Source organism: Myotis nattereri (genome assembly GCF_964212035.1).
Source record: "Myotis nattereri genome assembly, chromosome: 15".
NCBI classification, from domain to species: domain Eukaryota; kingdom Metazoa; phylum Chordata; class Mammalia; order Chiroptera; family Vespertilionidae; genus Myotis; species Myotis nattereri.
Genome location: NC_138090.1, coordinates 40666013 through 40690567, shown reverse-complemented (window position 1 = coordinate 40690567; position 24555 = coordinate 40666013). Strand labels below are relative to the sequence as shown.

General features: G+C 52.4%; 2 protein-coding genes across 2 annotated transcripts; one reads left to right on the top strand and one right to left on the bottom strand.

Moving 5' to 3' along the window:
* Positions 1-339: 339 nt before the first annotated feature.
* ACTMAP (actin maturation protease) lies at positions 340-6053 on the top strand. The gene is made up of 6 exons (XM_081107557.1): positions 340-751; positions 2238-2306; positions 2812-2936; positions 3256-3385; positions 3474-3544; positions 4342-6053. Exons 1-6 carry the CDS (start codon positions 459-461, stop codon positions 4662-4664), a joined length of 1011 nt encoding a protein of 336 aa, XP_080963683.1. The 5' UTR covers positions 340-458; the 3' UTR covers positions 4665-6053.
* Positions 6054-7140: 1087 nt separating this feature from the next.
* On the bottom strand, positions 7141-24409 carry ITPKC (inositol-trisphosphate 3-kinase C; the record flags this gene model as incomplete). Its single annotated transcript, XM_081107555.1, has 7 exons — positions 7141-8632; positions 11246-11317; positions 11906-12007; positions 14111-14315; positions 15532-15745; positions 18385-18484; positions 23279-24409. 7 exons carry the CDS (start codon positions 24407-24409, stop codon positions 8429-8431), a joined length of 2028 nt encoding a protein of 675 aa, XP_080963681.1. The 3' UTR covers positions 7141-8428.
* Between the last annotated feature and the right edge of the window lie 146 nt (positions 24410-24555).

The window sequence follows — 24555 nt, the reverse complement described above, 5'->3', positions numbered from 1 at the left end:
TCAAAGGTCAGCTCCAAGGTTCCAAACTCGGGCCTGGGATGTGAGGGGGGACTGAGCCTAAATTCTTACCTGGCCTTTGGCCTTGGGCCTCTAAATCCCACCCTTTAGGTGCCTCGCCCCAGGTCTTCACATCCCAAAACGGACCCAAGTTTCCAAACCTAGCAACGAGTAATTAACAACTACATCTCCCTCTTTCAGCCTCGCAACCCGACTGCATACCACAGATCTGGTTCCGAATCAAAGGACCCGCGCTGTTACCCCAGAGCCCCGGATTGGAGGCAGTCCCGATCCTCGCTCCCATGGTCCCAGATTTAGCTCCGGTTCTCGCCACCCCATTGCGCAGCCTCTCGCTGCCGGGCCTCCGTCCGAAAGCCCTCAACCTCCCCGTCCCCGAGCCCGGCCCGTTCTGAAGGGTCATTCTCTCCCCCATCCTCCCAGCCCATGCCACGGCCTCCGAAATGATTTCGTGCTCTTCCCCGCGGGAGCCCCCAGTCCCTCCTTCATCCCCGGCCCCCGTCACCCCACCTCCGCCCCTGCCCCCACGTCCCCCCGACTTCGCCTTCCCACCCTCTCCCTCGAGTCTCCAGGCGCCCGCGCCCCCGCCCCCGCCGCCCCCCGCCCCGGCGGCCGCGCCCCCGCACGTCTTCGGCCTGGAGAAGAGCCGGCTTCTGACGGAGGCCTGGGAGCGCGCCGGCCCGGCCCCCGCGGGCAGAGAGGACGTGAGGCGGCTCCTGAGGCTGCGCAAGGACCGGTAGGCCGCCCCACGCGCCGCGCTCACCCAACACCTGCCCCCCGATGGCTCCCTCTCTCCCGGGGGTTCCCCTGTCCTGGGGTCAAACAGCCCGACTCGTCGGCCCCTGTCCACAGCCCGCCTGGTGGGTGCCCTCAGCCGCGAAGGAGGAGCTGCCCTCACGGCACAGTCCGTGCGGACCCTCCCTCCACGAGGTGGACGCCGGGCGGCCGGGGACTGACGAGGGCGGCGGGGGAGTGCCCGCCAGGCCGGGCGTCGGGGCTGCGGGAGGGCCCCGGGCGGGCGCCGTCGGGGTGCGGGGCGGCAGCTTGCGCGGGGCCCCGTCGGACATGAAGGGTGTGGGGCTTCACCGACGGCGGGGCCGGCATGGAGGCCGTGCGGGCGGAGGACGGCCTGTCCTGTGGTCCTGGGAGCCGGAGGGCTCCGCGCCGGGGGAGGTGGAGAGACGGAGCTCGGCGGGAGCAGGCGGGACGGCAGGACCTGAGCGGGGGGGAGGGCCGGGCGGCGGGGCCTCACCGGGCGGCTGAGGGAAGAGGGAGAAGTGACGGGTCCAGATTCACTAAGAGCCCAGCCTTCTGGGCAAGTTGATCATCTGCCCTAAATGCCCCACCATAGTGAGACAGGTTCAATGCAGATGAAAACACCCGTCATTACGTGCCTAGCAAATGCCCAGCATTGTGTTTTTAAATACGTATTTAATCCTCCCAGCAAGTCCAGGAGGCAGGAACTATTATCCCATTTTCCAGATGGAGCAACTGATGCTCATAGCAGTGAAGGCAGCCGCAGTGCCCAGCGGGGAAGAGCCCAGTAGGCATGCTGGCCTGGGGCGCCAGACTTTAACCTCGGAGCTGCGTGTCCCTGCCATCAGGGCACTCCCACCACCCAGCCTTGCCCTTTCACTGGCCTTAAAATAGCAATCAAGCACCTGCATCTCCCCGCCCTGCTGTGGAGGGGGAAGAATTGATGGGCATCACCACCACTCTGACCTCCCAGAGGGTGGGGCTGGTACACCTGCAAGGGCTCCTTATCAAGGTGATCTCTGGGCCTGGAGCATGCTACCTGTTTTAGCCCAGGCTAACTGATTTAAGGAATTCTTACCTTATAACAGCCTGAGAAACGGGTTTGAGGAGGGAAAAGTCACCAAGTTTGGGTATAGAGACACTCCTCGAGAAATTTTCTCCAATAAATCACTGGCTCCTAATTGCAAAACGTGTGCACACCTGCTCTTTGCCCTTCAGTAACTAAGAGAAGGAACAGGAGCAGTAGTTGGGAGGGTCATTCCCACTGAACCGATGAGGAAACAGGCTGGGCAGGGAAAGTGGCCTGTCAGGGGCGAAGGAGGTCAGGGACCGAGCCAGGGGTAGCCAGGAGCCATGCTCGGCCTCGGGACTGCTGGGCCTCTGTTCCTCCCCTTCACTTCCTGCAGCCAGACCTCAGGGGACTCTAGGAGCTGGCTCCCGGGTGACCTGCGCTTGCTCTGATTCAGTTTCAGAAGTGACTTGCAGTGGATCCTCTTCTGTGCAGACCTGCCCTCCCTCATCCAAGAAGGCCCTCAGTATGTACCTTCATCTGGAACCTCAACCCCTTGCCAGCCCTGTGTCCCAAGCCTCTGCCTTTGCTGCGCTTAACAAGGATTGACCCGGGAGGGTGGGAAGAGTGGGTTCATTTCATCTCGGCAGCCCGGGGAGAATGAGGGGAGGGGAAGGAGATGGGGAACTTTCCAGGGCAGGGTCCTGGGCACATGCACAGTAAACAGAGTTGGAACCAGTGAACAAGTGAGTGAATAAATGCACCTGGTCCATTATTTCTAACTCTACTTTGGCAACTACTCATCCTGGAAACCCAGGTGACATCTCCCCCGACCCTCCCTTCCCCTCATCTTCAGTACTTGCTCAGCCTCTCTGCCATGAAAGAGTATCAGGTCTTCCTACCTGGCCGTGGAGAGGGGAGGGAAACTCCCCCAGGCAGCCATCCTGTTCCCCACACTCCAGCTTCCAGGGCAGAGGGGGGCCAGTAAAGACCTGACTTCGGGATTGAGGGGCTGGGTCTGTCTCTTCTAGGTGTGGGCTGGTGGCCCTGTGGATGGCAGGCACTGTCTTGGTACCCCCCAGCGGCATTCCCTTGGAGAGACTCGTGCAGATGGCCGTGGAGAGAGGCTACACGGCCCAGGGAGAGATGTTCTCTGGTGAGTTGGGTGAGGAAGGGTCACAAGTCTGGCCTTCACCAGGAAGGAGAGGCTGGGTGAGACACTGCCAGGTGTGTGGGAGGCCCTTCTTCCATTCTTCAGGCCCTTCCCCCCACGGTGTTACAAGGTAGACTCTGGAGCAAGGCTGTCTGGGTTCCCAGCCCAACTCTGCCACTTCCTACTATGTGGCCCTGGACCTTACCCTCTCTCTGCTTTTCATGGTCACAGTAAGGATTAGAGGCATCGATCCCCAGGGAACCCTTGACATGGTGAGAAGCACGCAGTGACCCCTTGCTCTGTGTGTGCTCTGTCCCTGCAGTGGCCAACATGGGCAGGCTGGCTGAGGAGGCACTGGGCTGCCAAGTTGAGCTGCTCCGTGGGGGCCTGGGCGGTCCCAACAGAGGCCGTGTGCTGCAGCACCTTGTCTCTGGACATCCCTTGCTCATCCCGTATCCCAGGACAGGAAGGGAACAGGGCGGGTGGAGAAGTGTGGGCCCTGGGGCCACATCACAGCTTTGGCCTTAACCCCAGCATCAGCTACGATGAAGACTTCAACCATGAACCATGTCGGAGGAAGGGCTACAAGGCCCACTGGGCAGTGAGCACAGGTGGGTCCCCTCTCCTGTGTCCCTGTACTCTCACCCTGGATCTCCGCAGCTCCCCCATCACCCCCCTCACATTCTCACCCTGGCTCTGGCACCTCCCCAGTGCTCTTCAAGACAGGACCTGGCAGGCAGCAGGTACCTCGGTGTCTGCCACTGGGGTTCCTAAAAACAAGCTCAGTGTGCGGACTTTTGGATCAAACATTCTGGACCCCAGGCCCAGTCCTGCCACTTCCAGCTCTGGCTCTGGGCTTCCATGTGCCAATCTAGAAATTGAAGTAACAGCAGTACCCACCTCATAGGGCTGCCTCGTTGGCAGAGCATGGGAAACCCTTAGAACGGTGGTGCCTGGCACGTTGCACATCTCAGTAGGCATTAGCTGTGACTAGCATTGTCCTCATTCTACCGGCCTGGAAAAAAGGATGGATTTGTGTCCGTCAGGTGGTCTGGATCAAGTCTCTGCTCAGCCCCCTCCTGGCTCTGGCCTGAGAGCTCCACTCCCAGCGTCTCCCACCTGGACAGCGGGAGACGACTGGGTGACAATGTTTGTCTGTTTAATGTCTCCTCTCTACCTCCGAGTGCTGACAGGCTGTAGGAGGCAGGACTTAAAATGCCTGAAGCTCTGGAGCCAGACACACTGGCTCCAAGTCCCAGCCCAGCTGTGTGCCCGATGGCCCCCCTGACTTCTCTGTAGTGTTGGGGACTAGGCAGCACCTTTCCTGGAAGGCTGTGGAGGAAAACACAGTGAGCCCCAGCTCATCAAGGTTCAGCACCCCCCTGACAGCCTCCCCCTCTCCTTGCAGGGGTCCTGTTGGGTGTTCAGGGTGTGCCAAGCCCCGGCTATGCGGAAGACCCTGAACTGCCAGGCCTGTTTCACCCAGTGCCCAGCATGCCCCACAAACTACCATCCCTGCCAGAGGAAGGCTCGCTGGGAGCAGTCTACCTTCTTTCCAAGCAGGGCAAGAGTTGGCACTACCAGCTGTGGGACTATGACCAAGTCCAGGATAGCAACCTACAGCTGACGGACTTCTCACCCTCTCGGGCCGCTGATGGCCGGGTGTATGTGGTTCCTGCTGGTGGGGTACGAGCTGGCCTCTGTGGCCAGGCCCTGCTCCTCAGACCATAGGACTCCAGCCCCTAGCCTGCTGCTGCCCTAAACTGGGGGTGATAGGGCCCAGACCCCAGCTTTTCCCTTTGTGCAACCACCCCAGGGTTTGGGCAGGATCTCTTGAGGACCTTCAGCCAGAGGTCCTTTTTGCAGGTCCTCCCCCCCCCCCCCCATTCCATTCTTAAGCCTGGGCATCCTCCCAGCTCCTCCATCCCCAAGCCCATCCCCTCAGTATTGAGCACCTACTGTGTGGGCTGGGGTTAGAGCCAGAAGCAGGACAGACAAGTTCCTTCTTCCAGGAGAGAGGCTGACAACAGCTCAGACCCTGTGTCCTGTCCACCCCACCTGAATGTTGCATCCATTCGTTTCACATTGGTGGTCACCCTCTTTTGAACCATCGACATCTCTCTGGACAGCTGCAAGAGCTTCACTGGGATCAGGGCTGAGGGAGCCCCCCAAAAGCAAACTAGTTCTCCAGAGAAACTTCTAGCAGCTTCTTGTTCCTCACATAATAGGAATTAAAATCCCAGCCCCAGCTCACCTCTCCTTATCCCAGGCTGTTCTTCCTCACACTTCCCGCCACCAGCCACACTGACCTCTCAGGTCCCTGGTGCAACCCCACTGCAGCCCTCTGCTGACCAGAACTCAACTTCCCAGTGTGGGAGAGGAAGATACTTTCCCCTCAGGGTTCCTTCATCTCTTCTAATGAGGTTACATGAGACAGGTTAACAAGAAAGTAACCAAATTTAATACATACACATGGCAGCCCCACATACATGAGAGATACCAAGTGTGGACAAAAGGGGCCCCATGCTGACCTGACAAGCTCAGGGGAGGCCTGCATGGCAGTCTTGCCAACTCGAGAGACCTACAGTAACCACAAGGACGGCCTGGAATTAAACTCTAACTGAGAGCAGTTATGGTGGGCAGCTATGTCCTAGGCAGGTATCTTCACTGACAAGGTCAACTTTTACTTCAACAGCCTATCTGTCTTTTTGCATCTATGATAACATATCCTTGAAATGTCAGGGTAACTTGTAACTTCCCTTTTTTCCAGACCCCTCAGGCCACAACCAAATGCCCTGGCTGCCAGGACAGGAGACCATACATTTCTTCATTGTTATTGTTATTATCATGTTGACTGTTAACTATCCTGTACCCACCTAAGTAGGTGTCTATCATTTTACTTTTTATCCAGTCTCAGAGGTTTCCCTGCTTTGCTTTCTCCCGCCTCTCTAGTCTATCACCAATGGATTTCCTGTAACCCACCTACGTTCCTCCTTTGACTGCAATGCATAAAAATAGATGAAAAACCGCTATTTCCTGGAGCATTATCCCAATCTGTTGAAATTCTGCTTCCCAGCAATTGTCTACAGGTTGGCTCAAATAAACTCACACAAATTCTTTACAGGCTTGAATGTTTTTACCTTAAGACAAGACAGGGAAAATGAGGTATATATGTCATTCTGAGCTAAGGATAATCATGGGGCTTCAGAGGGAGTAAGGTCATTGCAGGATGATAAGAGCAGATGTTCAGCAATTAGTTTACCCTGCCCTATAGATAGGTCAGAAAAGGTTATCTCAGTCTTTATGGGCAAGACCTTGAATTCAAATTCTTCTAGGTAGTAAAGGGTGGGTGGGGCAGAGGTTTCATTGAGCTTGTGGTGTCTTGGTTGCCCTAGCTCACAACAACCCACATACCACAGAGGCACATCTTGGGGTGATTTGGTCTGAACACCTACACCATCTTGGCTCATTATCACTTCCTCAAGGAAGGTTCCCTCAGTCAGGGCTAAACCCCTCCCCACCTCTGTTCTCCTTAAAAAACAAGAAGAAATGTTTCTAAGAGCAGTTAAATGTGCCAACCCCTTTACCTATGTTAACTCATTAAATCCTCCAGTCCTATAAGGAAGGCACTAGGTCCTCCCCATTTTACAGATGGAGAGACTAAGGCTCGGAGGAGTGCAGTCACTGGCTTAAGGTCACATAGCTTGGCAAATGACGGTCAGGATTCAAATCAGGCAGTTAGTACTTTCGCAGATATAAATAGATCAGTAGATAGAGATTAGTTTCATGAATACCTGTTGCCTCCCCTCCAAAAGGGGAGGAACAGATCTGTGTTAACCACTGCTGTGTCTTCAGTACAAAGGGACTTTAGAGAGACTATATAGTACCAGTATAGTGCTTTTTGTTTCTGTAGTGTAGTGTTTCTAACCAGAAGTGGGGAATCCTCCATCCCAGCCCTAATCCCTCCACCTGCACTTCCCCTTCGCAGCCCTCACAGCAGGGACTGGCACTCTGTCTGGTAAACTCCTGGGAGGGCTCGGCACTGTCTTGGTCACCACAGTTGTCCTGCCTTATCCAGCAGAGTGAGGCACAAGAGGGGCAGCTCAGGAACCTCCAAGCCTGCATCTACCCCAGACCACAGTGATCGCTGTCCTGAGCTTTGAGCCCACATTCTCCAGATTTAAAAAAAAAAAAAATCCCACAAAGTTGGCTTTGAATGTCCTGTTTATTAGGGGGTCGTTGGGGGAAGGCAGTGAAGCGATGTTGTCTCCAGTTCCCCTGCACTGCCCCGTCTAACAACTACCTGTCTCTCTTGTATAAATAAGTATAAAGGTCCATAGAAAAGGAACATGCCTCCTGAGCCCTGGAAGACTACATTAGAGTTTTGACTCAGAAAGAGGGAGCTGCCTGTCCTCCCCAGCCCAGCCCTGTGGGCCAGGAAGCCAGTTACAAGTACAGGAGGAGAGGGAAGGAAGAGGGGCTTTGGTTTGGACCAGGTTGGGAGCCTGGGGTCACAGCCAGCAGCCCCACCCACCCTGAGCCTCTGACACAAGCAGGGCACTTCCCACGCAAGGGCTGTGAGGTGCAGGCCACCAAAGGAAGGTAGCTCTGGTTCCAAGCCAGCTTCCCTGCCCCTGCCACCTCCGTCAGCTGGGAGGAAGGAGACCTCACAGGGTAAGGGGAGGAAGTCCCAAAGCTGAGATGGTGCCAGAGGAATGAGGTTGTGCTGGTCACAGTGCTGGCACAGGATGTGGCCGTGGTTTTGGTCTGCAGGGGGTCAGCAGAGCTCTCCCAGGAGCAGGGAGGATCCCATGGGGCCATGGGAGGGCAGGACAGGGTGAACTGGGCTCTGCTCAGCAGCATCAGCTCTCAGGCCAGTCCCATGGTGTCACACCCTTCTCAGAGCTTCTGTCAGCACCTGAAGGGCCCTCCGAAGAAGAGATGGGGGGCCATAATGCTCCCAGGCAGACAGCAGCTCCTGCATTTGCTCACAAATAAGGTCTGGTTCTGGGGCACCACAGATGAAGCTGATTGGTCCCTGGCATCAGAGCCAGCTCATAGCCGGAGGGGGCTGACAAGGAGTAGTGATCACAGTCATTCCTGTTGTGAGAGGCATGTGTCAGGCCTGTAGCCTACAACATCTGAATGGTGTTGTTTTAGGATGTATGGTTTAGTTGTGGCCTCCAGCAGCCCCTCTGGAACCTTCCTGGCTGGCCAGAGGACCCAGTCTGGTTCTGACCCATCTAGGAAATGGGAATTGTGCCACGTCATGTCCCCTCTCCAGTCCTTACAACCCCTGGATCATGAAAAGGCTGGGTGCTACTTGGTCTCCAAGGCCCTTCAGATCTTCCACACTGGGCTTGAGCGGTGTGCCACAACCTCTCCTGTCCCAGAGGTCAGTGCCTCCGTGGCTGAACTCTGGCCCCTGCACACCTCAGGGCTCCTCCAGCCAGCTGAGTACCATCCAATAAAGAATCCTCGCAAAGGCAAGCGGGTCAGCTCTGGGCCAGCCCCTGAAGAAGGCGAATCATGTTGTCCAGGCCCCAGAGGTAGCCGTCTTCACGATTACCCTCAGCCCAGGGCAGCCGGTGGTTGAGTGTCTGATGGTCAGGCAGAGCCACTGTCTTGCCAAAGTCGATCATCCAAACCTTGGCCAGGCCAGTGTGGTCATGCACAAAGAGCAGGGAGCTGCCCACCACCTGCAGGGAGGCAGACGGGAGGTTAGGGACAAAGCAAGCATTGGCCAGGGTCTCCTCCCCAAGGGGCATCTGAGCAGGGTGGCTGAGTTCAAATCCTGACTCTGCTACTTATAGGCTGTTATGCCTTGGGTAGGTGGCTTAACCTCTCTGCCTCTGCCTCCTGATATACAACGTGGGAATAACGGAATAATAGTACTGTTTACCTGTAAGGGTGCTGTGCATATTACATGTATGAACTGGTCATATAAAGCACTTAGAACACTTGCCATTATGGCAAATGCACAGCAGATGTTAACTGGTATTGTTTTTCAAGCTGAGGCATAAACGCCAATGCCTGCAGGATCCTGAATGGATCAGGAGAGCCCAGTGGGGACTGAGAAAGTAGATCATGCTTTCCACTTTCTAATTGCTGTTGATAACCCCAGGCAAGCGGCTTCCTTTCTCCAGGCCTCGGTTTCCTCATCGATAGAATGGGGGTGGTGGTCACAGCCCTACCTCCTGGGATCACTGGCAGCCTTCTATGATCTACACCAGTGGTCGGCAAACCACGGCTCGCGAACCACACGCGGCTCTTTGGCCCCTTGAATGTGGCTCTTCCACAAAATACCACGTGCGGGCACGCACATACAGTGCGATTGAAACTTCGTAGTCCGTGCGCAGAAGTCGGTTTTCGGAAAGGAGATAGACGAAACAAGTATCCAAGATGAGTGTGGATGGGAGAGTTGCAAAGGGTCAACCTCAGCAAACGTACCTCAATCAGATTGAGGACGTTTTTAGCAAAGGCCAGCTTAGGAGTACCCTAATTAAGTTAATAACAATGTACCTACCCATATAGTTTAAGTTTAAAAAATTCAGCTCTCAAAAGAAATTTCAGTCGTTGTACTGTTGATATTTGGCTCTGTTGACTAATGAGTTTGCCGACCACTGATCTACACACTTATCAAGTGCCTGTGAGGTTGGGATGCAGCCTTCAGAGATGCTGGTTTTGTTTTTCTAATGAGAAATAGCAGTTTTCTTGCCTTCATCTGACTCCACATTTGCACACCCTTCCCTTTTCCTAACCTATTGCAAACTGCACTCTCCCCAGGGAACCTAGATGATGGGGCAGGTGAGTGGGCACCTGTGAGGAGAAGCAGATGTTCCCCCGCTCTGGACGGCTGTTGGCATGTGGCGAGCGGCCCAGTGTTGCCACATCTCCCAATGTGCCAAGGGAAACTGGAAACCCTGATTTTGTTGGGAAGGCCCACGTTTTAAATGTTGGCAACTCATCTTTTAAAATGTAAAGTCACACCCTAGCTCAGGGATCCTCAAACTATGGCCTGCAGGCCACATGCGGCCCGCCGAAAACATTTATCCGGCCTGCCGGGTGTTTTTGCCGCTGCTGTGTGCATAGGAATTTGTTGATAGTTTTTTTTTAAACTATAGTCCGGCCCTCCAACAGTCTGAGGGACAGTGAACTGGCCCCCTGTTTAAAAAGTTTGAGGACCCCTGCCCTAGCTGCTTTGGCTCAGTGGATAGAACATTGGCCTGGGGACTGAAGGGTGTAGGGTTTGATTCTGGTCAAGGGCACATGCCCGGGTTGCATACTAGATACCCAGTAGGGAGCGTGCAGGAGGCAGCTGATCAATGATTCTCTCTCATCATTGATGTTTATCTCTCTTCCTCTCCCTTCCTCTCCAAAATCAATAAAAATATATTTTTTTAAAAAGTTAAGTCACCAAGTGGGTAAAACCAAACACCAGGACAGATGAGATGGGCTCCCCAGGCCTCCTCTTTGTGACTTGTGTGTAAAGCCCAAAGGCAGTGACAATGACAATGAGGGTATTGTTTGATAAGAGAAGTGACAGTAACAGCTGGCACATACTGAAGGTTTACTATGGGCTGCACTTTCCCTGTATTAATCCACTTAACCTTCATGTTGTGTAGGAGGCAGGCACTCCGTAATCCCATCCTGCAGGTCAGTAGACAGACCTGCAGAACTGGGGTCCAAACCGAGGCCAGCCTGATTCCAAGATCAGGGCTCTCCCAGAAGTTAGTGATAGCCAGGAGAAGGTGAGAGGGCTTGGGCGTGGGGAGGGAAGAGCTTGGACAGAGGGGAGGAGAGGATGTCACCACTTCCCAGACCTTCTGAGACAACCCCAAAGAGATGAACGCTTCCAAAGAGACAGGCTTTGGAAGGGGTGGGGGTGGGGGGCACTGAACAAAGAATGCAGGTAACAATAATTGTAAATAATTATGATTATAAAGTAATTGTAAGAGCTAGGGGTTAAATGTGCTTTTATGCTCCAAATGGTGTTCAATAGTTGCTAGTCTCACACCCGTAAGGAAGCAGCCCAGTAAGGAAGATATTGTTCCTCCCTATCTTAGGAGGCAACTGAGGCCTGACAGGTCACACAGCAGAGCCAGCCTCATTCCAGGCCGCCTGGCTGCAGTCCATGCTCCTAGCTGTCCCACCTCCTTGAAATCCCTTGTGCTGCCTACTCTGAAAAGGCAAGCCCCAAAACATAGGTCTCCTTTTAAATTGCTTTAGCTTAATTCTGCCAGTGATTTCTCCTCAACCCACCCCCACCTCACACATATACACTCTGCTCCCCTGGGGGCCGGGGCTCACACCTCATGGGTCTTGAAGAAGGGGGAGTTCTCCAGAGCTTCTCGGAGTTCTTCTAGGCGTGCCACATACTTTCTCTGTTTGAGAGGGAGAGTTTCTTGGTTAGCACAGGGACTTAGGGAGTCCTTACCCACCTTGAGATCTGACCTTGTCCCATACCCGGCCAGGATGGAAAAAGGGGAGCCCTGGGGAAAATGGGAGAGGAGGTTGGAAATATAGGGGTGGCACAGACAGGGTAAGGTTAGTAGATTACATGAATACCCATAACTCCCAGCAGCTCCTCCCATAAAGAGGTGGAGTCTGTTACTCTCTAATCTAGGCTTGGTCATGACTTGCTCTGGCCAATAGAACATGGCAGAAATGAGGGTGTCTTAGCCATCAAGAGGCCTTGCATTTTCGTTTGTTCTCTTGGCCACCAGCTTCCACTGTGAGAACAGCCCAGACTAGCCTGCTGGATCATTAGAGACAAGGGGAGGAGTCATCATCTGAGGCTTCCGGATACAGGAGCAGGCAATCTTAGAAATCCAGCTCTGGCCAAGCCACCCGCTGACCCAGAGGATGAGCAACACCAGCCAGTACCAGCCAACCCAGCCCCAAGCAAACACGGGGGCAACAATGATGGTGGTGGCCCTGAACTAAGTTTGGGGCATGGGTGTCCCACTCACCAGGATTCCATGGTTCCCATCCACAAAATCCTCCAACACCTTTGTCACTTGCTCCAGCTCCTGTGTCTTCTTGAAGTTGGTGTTGCAGGTCCCATCGGCTTTCTGCAGGACAAAGATTGAAGGCCCAGTGTCATAACTTGCCTTCCCATGCCCAACACCAACCAGCCCAAGGCACTTCCTGGGGCCACCTGCCTGCCTCCACATTCATCTGCTGTTCAGCAGAAGCCAGCCCACCTGCCCAGGTCAGATCAACCCAGCCCCAAGTCACACTCCTGAGCAGCTAGTCCTTCCAAGTCTAACCTGAGCCCCCTAGTTGAACCAGTCTAGCCAGATGTGCTCTGGAGGAGGGTAAATCTGGCTTTGAATTGTGACTCTACTACTTCCTAGCTGGGTGGCTTTAAGCAAGTCACATTACCTGTCAACCTCAGTTTCCTCATCTAGGAAATGGGAATTGTGCTAAAAATAGTAGGAATAGAAGAGATTGGGTGTGTAGGATGCATAGCACAGTGCCTGGCACATAGTAAACAAGCACTCAATAAATGAGACTGCCCTAATCGGTTTGGCTCAGTGGACAGAGCATCAGCCTGAGGACTGAAAGGTCCCAGGTTCGATTCCGGTCAAGGGCAAGTACCTTGGTTGCAGGCACATCCCCAGTGGGAGGTGTGCAGGAGGCAGCTGATCGATGTTTCTCTCTCATCGATGTTTCTAACTCTATCCCTCTCCCTTCCTCTCTGTAAAAAATCAATAAAATATATTTTAAAAAATAAAATAAAATAAATAAATGAGACTAATGTTATTTTTTATCTCTGAGAGGACCACGTGAGTCGTACTGTCATGCTGTGCCAGGTACCGGGTGGGCACTGCTAACATGGAGGTAACAGGACAGACACAGTCAGATGAGGGAGAAAGATATTGAATAAGAGCATCACAAAGGGAGATAGGAATAATGAAGGAGTACAGGGAGTTATGAGGCGGTAAGGAGGAAGTGAAAAGACAGAAAAATGACTGGAAGCCAACTGGGGGAACAGTAGAGGGAAGAACAGCCCTGTCAGAGGGAACAGCATGGGCAGAGGCTCTGTGGCAGGGGAGCAGGACCCTTTCAAGGAAATGAAGCTTCACTGTGGCCTGAAGGAGGAAGAGAGGGATGAGAAATGAGGCTAGACGATGGAGGGTTCTAGGGAGCCACTGAAAGGTTTCAAATAGAAAAATGACACACCCGGATCTATCCGGGGAGGCCATGGGGAGGCAGGCACTCTCAAAAATTGCTGGTGGAATGCACAATGATACAACACCTATGGAAGGGGTTCGGCAATCTCTAGCAACATTCCCAATGCATTTCATCATTGACCCAGTTGTCCTGCTTCTGGGAATCTAGTCTACAGCTAAATCTTCATGCTTGCAAAATGTCTTACATTGAAAGTGATCCATTGAGGCGTTGTTTGTAATGGCAAAAAATGGAAGCAACCCGGGTGGCCATCTATAGGGGACTATGGCACATCCACATAAAGCTATTACAGTTCAAGAGAGAAAGAAAAGAAAGAGGAAACTCTCTATGGAACGATATGGGAATTATCTAGGACTATGCCACCTTTTGTGTAAAGAAGGGTGGAATTTTTAGGATATGCAATTGCATTTGGCTGCATTTGCAGGAAGTAAAATAAGAAACTTATAAAGTGATTCCCTGTGAGTAGGTGGGAGGTGGAGGGACAGAATGGGAAGGACAGCCACAGGGTCAGCAGAGAGATTTCCTCTGCACACCCTTTTATAACATAATTTTGACTTTTGAATGGTGTGACTACTTATTTAAAAAATTAGATTTAATTTACAAAAAGAAAAAAAGGAAGGAAGGAAGGAGAAAAATCTTTCTCCATAAGGGGGAAAAAGGATCGCTCCAGCTGCTCTGTTGGACAATGGATCAGAGGAGGCTGAGGCAGGAGAAGACAGGGCCAGATTAGAACAGGGCGATGGGGAGGAAAGAAGATGGAATCGAGATGCTCAGGCAGAGGGATAAACAAAACTTGGTCACTGATGGATGTGGGGGTGAGAGAAGCAGGACCTCTCCTAGCCCCATCTTTTCATCTTCTGCAGTCTGCTACTCTTTTCCCAGATCTTGCTTCTTTCCAGTTTTTCCTGACACCCGTGTTCCTGAGAAGCCCTGCCTAGATATAGTCCTCTAGCGACAGGCTAGCAACTCCTGGACCTCACCTTGATGCCCTCAATGCGGAAGCCCAGGGTGGAGGTTGAGCTCACAGTCTCCCTCCACTGCATATAGCGGGGCTTGGTGACAGCACCCTGCGCATGCTCCTCAGGGGTGGGGGCCCTGGGATCCACGGCCACCATCTTCTCATACATGTCCTTGCGGGGCCGGGGCCGTTCCCGAGCCTTCACCAGCTCCTCCTCCAGGTAGGTCCTGGGACACAGAGGATGTGACAAAGTAGGCATTTCTAAAACACAAAGCGCTCCCTGGCCAAGTGTGGCTCGGTTGGTCATTCTACCATGCACCAAAAGGTTGCTGGTTTGATTCTTGGTCAGGACACATGCCCAGGTTGTGGACTGGATCTCCAGTAGGGGGCATGCAGGAGGCAGCCATCATCAATGTTTTGATCATCGATGCTTCTTTCTCTCTCCCTCTCCCTTCCTCTTTATAAAAATATATTAGAAAAAAAACACCAACACAAAGCTACTAACCATAATGAAAAAAGTTGACTAACTGGACTAAATTAAAAGTATTCTCTTTATCAAAAGACAGTACTAAGAGAGTGAAATGGGAGGTTGGAGAATGTGCAGGTAGGTGTGTGTATATTTCCAACAAAGGACTTGTATCCAGAACATAAAAAGAATTACAAATAGCCCTGACCAGTTTGGCTCAGTGGATAGAGCGTCGGCCTTCGGACTGAAGGGTCCCGGTTCGATTCCGGTCAAGGGCATGTACCTTGGTTGCGGGCACATCTCCAGTAGGGGGTGTGCAGGAGGCAGCTGATCGATGTTTCTTTCTCACCGATATTCCTAACTCTCTATCCCTCTCCCTTCCTCTCTGTAAAAAATCAATAAAATATATCTTTAAAAAAAGAAGAACTACAAAAAAAAAAGAAAAATAAAAGAATTACAAGTCAAAAAGAAAATGATAGCCCAACAGAAAAATGGGCAAAGTATTCAAACAGGCACCTTTCAAATGGCCTAACACTCTTCTTTGGTCATCAAACAAATAGAAATAAAGCCATAAAGTGTTGGTGAGAAGATGGAATAACTGGAACTCTCACACACTGCTGGTGGTACAACTACTTTAAAGGCTAACTTGGCACTAACTTAAAAAATGCCCACCCCTGCCCTGACTGGTGTGGCTTAGTGGTTGGAGCATCAGCCCACACACCAAATGGTCTCGGGTTCGATTCCCGGTCAAGGGCATGTACCTAGGTTGCAGGTTCAATGATCCCAGGTCCCGGTCAGGGCACTGCGGGAGGCAACCAATCAATGTTTCTTCTATTTCTTCTCTCTCTCTCTCTCTCTCTCTCTCTCTCTCTCTCTCTCTCTCTCTCCTTCCATTCCACTCTCTCTAAAAATCAAGGGGGGGGAAAATGCCCACCCCTGACCCTCCACCTCTGCCTCAGGGCTGTCCCTGACCCCACCTGCTGCCCATCTTGCAGTCCATGATGGAGGGGCCCTCAAAGTCCGCCAAAAGATCTTCCATCTGGTTGAAGGCCTGATCATCCCTTTGCACCACACCATAGTAGGCTGGCACAAAAGGCCGCAGGGGGTCGTTCATCAGCTGCTCCAGGCTGCGCTGCTCACACTGACAGAAACGCTTTAGAATCCGACCATCCTCTCCCGCCTGGAAGTTCCCTAGGAGAGGCACAGTCAATGAGAGTCAGAAACTGTATCAGCAAGAGAATCCCCCATCTCCTGCATGTATCAGATCCTGGACACTGTCATTTTGCCTGGCAGTTCTGCAGCACTTTCTCTCCTTCCCTGCAATTCTCAAAATCGTGGCCAGGGGTCGCAAGGAAAGAGCCTATTTCTGCTCTTTGTTTAGACAAAGTCCTCTTCACAGCAGATTGTGTCCTCATTTGTTTTGTAATTTGGGACTATATGCTCACAATAAGCTGTGGGAATTTTTGTGAGATCTGAGTCCAGAACCTGACTCTCCAGAGCAGATATGCATTTGTTTCTGCCTGGAGTCCCAGAGTGCCAACAACTGGGGCCTATTTAAGTTAATTTACAAATCTAGCATTTCTTGGACCATGCAGATACTTAGTATAGATTAGAATTACAATTCTTACTGAGGCAGATTGGATTTTCAGGTTATATTTTCCAAAGATGGTACAATAATAGTTCCTGTCCCACATACTCTTCTAGAATTTTGCCAATCTCCAGCAAGAAGTGGAATCTCTGCCGAAACCGGTTTGGCTCAGTGGATAGAGCGTCGGCCTGCGGACTGAGAGGTCCCAGGTTCGATTCCGGTCAAGGGCATGTACCTGGGTTGCGGGCACATCACCAGTGGGAGATGTGCAGGAGGCAGCTGATCGATGTTTCTCTCATCGATGTTTCTAACTCTCTATCTCTCTCCCTTCCTCTCTGTAAAAAATCAATAAAATATATATATAAAAAAAAAAAAAGAAGTGGAATCTCATTCTTCTCCCCTTGAATCTTGGAGGGCTTAATGGCAGAAGCAGCACTGTGTGACCTCAGAGTCTAGGTCAGTGGTCGGCAAACTGCGGCTCGGCAAACTGCGGCTCGCAAGCCACATGCGGCTCTTTGGCCCCTTGAGCGTGGCTCTTCCCCAAAATACCGGCTCTTCCACAAAATACCGACTTCTGCGCATGGACCACAAAGTTTCAATCGCACTGTACATGCACGCCCGCATGTGGTATTTTGTGGAAAAGCCACACTCAAAGGGCCAAAGAGCCGCATGTGGCTCGCGAGCCACGGTTTGCTGACCATGGGTCTAGGTCATGTAAGGAGATGCAACTTCCACTTTGTTGGCAGAGACACTTTGCCGTCCTGAGCTGTCATGTAAAAACTTTTGCTTTCTCGCCCTGTCTGGTTTGGCTCAGTGGACAGAGCATTGGCCTGTGGACTGAAGGGTCCCGGGTTTGATTCCAGTCAGGGGCATATGCCCGGGTTATGGGTTCTATCCCCAGTAGGGGGTGTGCAGGAGGCAGCCGATCAATGATTCTCTCTCATCATTGATGTTCCTATGTCTCTCTCCCTTACCTTTCCTCTCTGAAATAAATAAAAATATATTAAAATGAACTTAAAAAACACACACACAAAAAACTTTTGCTTCTCAAGGCCACCATACTGTGAGGAAGCCCAAGCAGCTACATGAAGAAGCCACAACCAGGCTTTCCAGCCAGGAGTCCCAACCGAGACCCAGCCAATAGTCAATATCAATTGCCAGGCCTGTGAGTGAGTAACCCTCCAAGTTTCCAGCTTGCAGCCTTCAAGTTGTCCTAGCTGAGTTCCCAGATATCACAGAGCAGCAACAAGCCATCCCTGCCATGCCCTGTCTGAATTCCCAACCCCAAAGCCTATGAGTGTAATAATATGGTACTTTTATTTCACTAATTTTTTTAACTACCATTAAATTTTGAGTTTTGTGGGTTTTTGAGTTATTTTAGACTCAGTAATAGTAACTAGAACACATATTGATGGCAAGCCTGTGTTTACAGTTTTAGGGGGGCCTTGCCTTTTCTCTGACTCAGCTCTAAGGATGAATAAGGTAGGTGAGTTCTCTTACTGTCTTTCTTTGCTGCTGGGTAAGGTTTGTTTAATCAAGCCCACTACCCAATTTTGTAAATAAAGTCTTATTGGAACACAGGCACACATGTTTATGTATTATCTATGGCTGAGTTCATGCAGCCACCATAAAGTTGAGTAGTTTACTTACTATCTAGACCTTTACTAAAAATGCTATAGGCATATGCTCAGCATTGTGCTAGGCCCTGGGAAGAAACCATTATAACTGGTGTTTACTGAGGGCCTCCTAAGCTCTGGACATGGGGCAAGGACGGGGAATGATAATTTCCATACATGAGGGGCCTGTGTTTCAGTCTCAACATACATTTTTATTTTAACCCTTCAGTTAACTCGGCAAGGGAGGGACAATTATCTCCATGTTACAGATAAGGAAACTGGGCCCAGCGAGGGAAAGTAACTTGCCCAGGGTCGCTCACAAATAAAGAGCAGACCTAGGATTTAAGTCGAGGCCCACTTGTCCCCAGGGCCAAGGACACACACACACACACACACACCAACCAACATTGGGATAACAGGGAACAGCCCTCAGCTCTGATGCATCGATCGCCCAGCCCAGGCCTAAGCACTTCCAATAACACCCATGAGATGGGCTGTCACCAAGCCCATTTCACAGATGGGGAGCTAAACTACAGAGAGTCGCTCTGGAGCTTTCTGTCCCCAGTCAGGCGGCGTCTCTGCCCAGCCTTGTCTGGCCCCTGCCCTCCACCACCCCCTGCTCTCACCAGCATGTCCGGACAGCTGGACCCAAGGGTAGTGTTTTCGGAAGGAGACCACGAAGGGCGAATACTTCAGAACTGTCTTCAGCTTCTTCCAGGATTTGTTCTGTGTGGGGCAGAGCAGCGTGGGGTCAGGACTGAGGCCGAGAAGGGAAGGGGATGCAGATATTTCCATCAAGGGAATGAGGTGGACCTGGGACTTTCCAAGGTCCAGGTTCTTCCTGAGATCAATGCCCCCAAGATGGCTGGGGCGAGCCAAGCTCACTTACTCCAATAATCACAATCTCCCTCAAAGGCCTCCACAAAGGTGGGGAAGAGTCCCTTTCCATTTCTTCCTGTCATCACTCCCTTTGTATCTGTCTCTCTGTCCTCCAGAGTAAAGATAGGCCTATCTTTGTTGCAGTACCAAGCAACCCCCCAAGCCTCCCCCCACATACGTACACACACCAAAAACTCGGAAGCCTCATTACTGTCCAAAAACCAAGGGGGACTTTAACAGGGACGATGACAGAGGCAGGGCTTGATGAACGGAGGCCACACCACAGAGAGAAGACACTGAGACAGATGACAAAGTGATGACAGGGACAGAGAGATGTGGACAGAGACTGCAGCAGTCATGAGCTGCTCACCACCAGCGTCAGCCCTTCCCCTCACAGGCACATCCCTGCCCTCCTTTTGTTTTAAATTGAGTTCAGAGAGGAAGGGAGAGGGAGAGAGAGATAGAAACATCAACGGTGAGAGAGAATCATTGATCGGCTGCCTCCTACACACCCCACACTGGGGATCGCACGCAACCTGGGCATGTGCCTTGGCTGAGAATCAAACCGTGACCTCCTGGTTCATAGGCAGATACTCAATCACTGAGCCACGCTGGACGTGCTGTCCCTGCCCTCTTTTTTTTTTTTTTTTTTTTTTTTTTTGGTCCCTGCCCTCTTGAACTTAGAGTTTTTGACTTGCTGTGGCCAATGAACTATGAGCAGAAGTGTCACTTTTGGGTGGAAGCCTTAAAGCCACTGTGTGACTCTCTATGTTCTTTCTCCTGTTGTAGAAAGAGTGGAAAGAAAACGGGGACTTCCTCAGCCCCCTCACCCACCACTGACTATGGTCAACATGAAGGATGAACAAAAATAATCCTTTGTTTCTCCAAATCACTAAGTTTTGGGTTGTCTGTTACTACAGCAAATCCTGACCCATTCTGAATAACACGGAGACGGACACTGAGTTACCAGAAGACACAGAAAGGGAGACAGATACAAAGTAATGGCAGAGAAAGAAAAAGACAGAAGCAGGGAACAGAGAGAAAGAGAGAGTAATAGAAAACCAGAGAAGCAAACAGTTCTGCTCTTTATTTGTGAGTGACCCTGGGCAAGTTACCTTCCCTCGCTGGGCCCAGTTTCCTCATCTGTAACATGGAGATAGTTGTATCATGTTGCCTCAACTAAGCGCTTCTTGAGACTGTGTGTCTGATTCCCTTGCGCGCGCGTGCACACACAAATGCATTCTTTGCTCCAAGCCCACAGCAGATCCTTAGCAAGTACTGGGAGGACGGATCATCTCCAGAGAGGCTGTGTGCTCATCCCTCCTATCCCCCACCATCCCAGGGTCAAGGGCATGCTCTCTCCCATCCCTCAGAGCCCAGCTCCCTATCAAACATCTAATTGAGGGGGAAGGTCAGCAGAGTCAGGGTGCTGGACTGCAGGACTCAGGAAGACCTATTCCCTACCCCCTACCCCCTCCAGTTCGCAGGAGTGGAGAGGAGGTGATTAATAAAGGTTCCTGTTTACTAAGCACCTGGAACATTCCAGGCATAATGACAAAGACTCAGTGTGCCATAACCTACTTAACCCTAAACATACAACCCCAGGAGAATTCCTGACTGTTACAGAGGAAGAAACGAAGGCTCAGAGGGAGGTAGGCACTTGCCTAAACACACAGTTCTCTCTACCTCTGGTCTGACCCTCCCCTGACCTGGGCGTGGGGTGAGCCAAGCCCACTTACTCCAGTAAGTACAAGATCCCCCAAAGGCCTGTCTGCAACCCTGCTAACAAGCTCTGAGGGCAGGGGCTGGGGTTGTCATGATTATGACTGTGTCCTAGCCCATGGCCTGGCACACAACAGGCGCTCCAAAAATGTTGCTAGGATTGAAGGAGGTTGGTTGCAACCATTTATTTTTATTTTTTTAATCATAAGCAGGTTTCATATCTTTTCTCTTTTTTCTTAGATCTGATGGCTAATCTGAGCTTTCTCAGATGGTTTCCTGATGGTCTCAGCTCACATGCCCTCTCCTCCAGGAAGCCCTCTCTGATACCCCAGGTCTAGCCAGTCACCTCCTCTGGACTCCCACAACCCTCTGGGCTTACTCCATCCCAGCCCAGACCACTCTAAGCTGACACAACCTGGTGGAGGGGTTTGTCCCTTTCATGGCCCTGGGAGCTCCATGAGGTGTGTCTTGATCACTGCTGTGTCCCCCACAAAGCCAACACAGGGCCTGGCACATTGTAGAGGCTCAGGGACTGTTTTTGTCTGATTAGGAGGATGGAATGGATGTGAAAAGGGAGGAGGGAGGAAAAGAAGAAAGTAGCTGGACTTTTAAGGTCAGATGGGATTTCAAAATGAAGAGAGAAGGAAGCAAGGGTATTCTGCGCAGCAGGAACAGCTTGAGCAATGAGTGGAGGCAGGATGGCGGCAGGGTGTTCGAGGAACAGTGTGTACTTCGGCTTTGTTACAGCAGGAGGTGGGGGGAGAAGGGAAGCTGAACATGGGAAGGAGCCTGGAGACAGGAAGCTCTGAACACAGTACTGAACTCCTGATCGCTATCAGGAAGGCCCTGGGGAGCTTTCAGAGGCACTGGAGCAGACAAAGTTCAAAAGTTGATCAGAGGTGAGCCATGGAGGAAGATTCTGGAAGGATGAGAAAAAGGTGGAGACAGGAAACCTGGAGGAAAGTAAATTAGGGAGGATCCACACACCGCAGGGGTTAAAATAACTCAGTTTTAGCATTGGCTAACATGGCTCAGTGGTGAGACCGTTGGCCTGGGCACCGGAGGGTCTCAGGTTCCATTCCTGGTCAAGGGCATGTACCTGGGTTGCAGGTTCGATCCCCACCCCTGGTCAAGGCATGTACAGAAGGCAACCGATCCATGTGTCAATCTCGGATTGATGTTTCTTTCTCTACTCTCACTCTCTCCCCTTCCACTCTCTCTAAAAATCAATGGAAAAAATATCCTCACTCCTTGGGTGAGGATTAAAATAAATGAATAAAAATAACTGGGTTTTAAACTCAGCCAGAAATGAGTTAAAATTCTCAGTTCTGGCTCCAACCAGACTTGGCCAACCTAAGCAAGTGACTTCACCACTCTAGGCGTCAGTTTCCTGATCTGTAAAATGGAAATAATAATCCCAATCTTATAGTGCTGTTATAGGGATTCAGAGTTAACACACAGCCCGGCCGGCATGGCTCAGTGGTTGAGCATCAACCTATGAACCAGGAGGTCACAATTAAATTCATGGTCAGGGCTCAAACCCCCGTAGTGGGCATACAGGAGGCAGCCAATCAATGATTCTCTCTCATCGATGTTTCTATCTCTCCCTCTCCTTCTCTCTTCCTCTCTTAAAAAAGAGTTAACACATATAAAGCACTTAGAAAAGTGCCTGTATTTAGTAAGGGTCTGAATCTCAGCTCTGCGTCTTCCAACGTGTGTGCCTTTAGACAAGTGTCTTTGACCTCTCTGTGCCTCAGTTTCCTCATCTATAAAATGAGATGAGAAGAGCATTTACCTCCTAGGGCTGCTGTATGAGAATTAAATGAGTTAATACGAGCAAGAAGCTCACCACAGGGCTGGGCATGAATGGGTTTTTTTTCACCCTCTTCCGGCTCAGCTGTTCTAAGATGCCAGAGGTGAGAGTAGGCAGAGGGAACAGCAATGGCAGACAGCCCATGGGTCAACTCCTTTGCTCTGGCATAGGCAGGCTGAGGCAGGTCTGTCTGTCACATCTGTGGCCACATGTGTGAGCACGTACTTCAGGGAGGCATGTGGGGTGAGGGGGGTGAGGGTGGACTCCAGCCACGGGCCCCAGAACAATGGGACTTCCAAGTGGGCGGACCCATGGGAGGCTCTCACACCTGACTCTTTGCTGACTCTCCTGAACCTGCCCTGCCAGCCCTCCTGATTCATCAGCAGAGAGCCGCACCCAAGCTGGGGGTGAGGGTGGAGGATGTAAACAAGAATCTGCCAGGGGCCCCCTGGGGAGCTGGGGGACACTGGGGAGACTAAAGGGTCCCTGGCTAGGTTGGGGGGTGTCCCTGGGCATTTTGGGTTTACACAGCCCTTTGAGAATCTAATAAAAGCTGGGGGGAGGGGGGGGCTCACTCCCTATAAAAGTGAATGAGCTAAGGGGTGGTAAAGTTTCAGGACACCTTAAAACAGCCACAGGCCGCAGACTAAGAAATGTGGGGTAGAAAGTGCACCTTTTGTCCCCCTATACTATTGCTGTTCAGATTTTGGGGTCACACATCACAGATCAGAGGATCCAACAGAAGTCATGGACCCTTGCTGAAAAATGTGCACACACACACAGACCCACACCATCATATGATTCCTGGGCATAAGTCAGCCACTGGCTGTCCATTTGAGACTTCAGGGTTGTAGGCAGTGGATGCGGGGGAAGGAGAGACAGTGGGTGAGAGGGTGAGAGGGTGAGAGGGTGAGAGGGTGAGAGGATTAGGAGGCAGGTCCCTGCAGAGGGTTAGTAACCCAGCTGTCAGAGCGAGAGGGTAAATGGATGGAAGAAGTATCTGGAGATGAAATTGCTGATAGGTGCTAGAGAACTTCTCAAAGCAAAGGCAGGGGAATGAGGGGTTTGGAGGGATGTGGCTTAAGGGCAGGATGGGTCCCACTCACCCCAGACCTGTCCTCAGGGTCGCTGGCACCTTCACCCCCGGCCACCACGTCATCCTCAGACTCATCGAAAGAGGAGGCGGAGGAGAAGCCTCCACTGCCCACTTCAACCCGGGACGGGAGTCCCACTGGCTGAGCCTCAGGCTCAGGGGTTTCAGGAGTGATGATGAGGCGGGGCACAGGGGTCAGGGAATTATACCCCAGGTGAGAGTACAGGTGAGTCAGCAACTGCCCAGGTTCTGGTTCCGCTAATGGGCCATCTTGGTTGGGCTCCCCCAAAAAGTAGTCTGTCCCAGGCTCTGTCTGGGGTCCATGAGTATCTTGTGTCTGTGCATCACCAGCGCCAGGCTGTGTCCAGGAGCCGTCAGCAGCTTGCTGTGTTGGGAAACCGTGGGTGCCAGCCTGTCTCCAGGCGGTTTCGGTATCCTGTTGTATCTGGGAGCCATCGGTGTGAGACGCTATGCAGGGGCCTTCAGGGTCCTGTTGTGTCCTGGAGCCACCCATGCATAGCTCCCGCCAGGCCCCCTCCGGCTGCGTCTGAAGGCCAGAACTCTTCTGGTGGGTCCGGGGGTGATCCGTCCAGGGCTTGGACCTCTCGGGCTGGGTCTGTGGCCCATGTATTTCTGACTCGGTCCAGGCCCCATCAACGCTTGGTTGTGTCCAGAGTCTGGCCCTCTGTGGCCGAGACTGGAGGCCGGGCCTGCGTGGGTCCGTGCAAAATCCACCTGTGCCAGGCTCCTCCGTCCAGGGGCCGGGTGTCTCCAGCTCTGACCAGTAGCTGCTCCTTTCTGGATGTGTCCGGGGGCTGGACCTGTCTGGCTCCGTCTTTGGACTGGGCCGCTCTGTCTCCGCTCCGAGGCCGGCTGCTTCAGGCTCAGTCTGTCTGTCTGTCCCCCATTCAGGCCCGAAGCTGGCCTTCTCGCATTCAGAGTGGAGGCAGGACCCCGTGGTCCGGACCCGGGGCCCGCCCCCCTCCGGCCGCCCGGCCGGGCCCCCGGCGCCGGGCCCAAGTCGCTGCTGCCCGGGCTGCCGCCGCCGCCCCCCTCGCGGCGCCTCCAGCCCCATGCGGGCCGCTGCCGGCAGCGCCCCGGGCTCTGCCTCGTTCAGACCCCCCCGGCACGGGCAGCGTCTCATGCCCGCTCCCTTAGTTCGGACTTCGGCCCAACCCAGTCCCTCCTGGCCCTTTAAATCCCAAGAGGGGTGTGGCGGGGGAGCCCCGACTCGCGGTTCCGGCCCGCGGATCTCCAGTCCACACAGTGGTTAACCGATACTCCACCTCC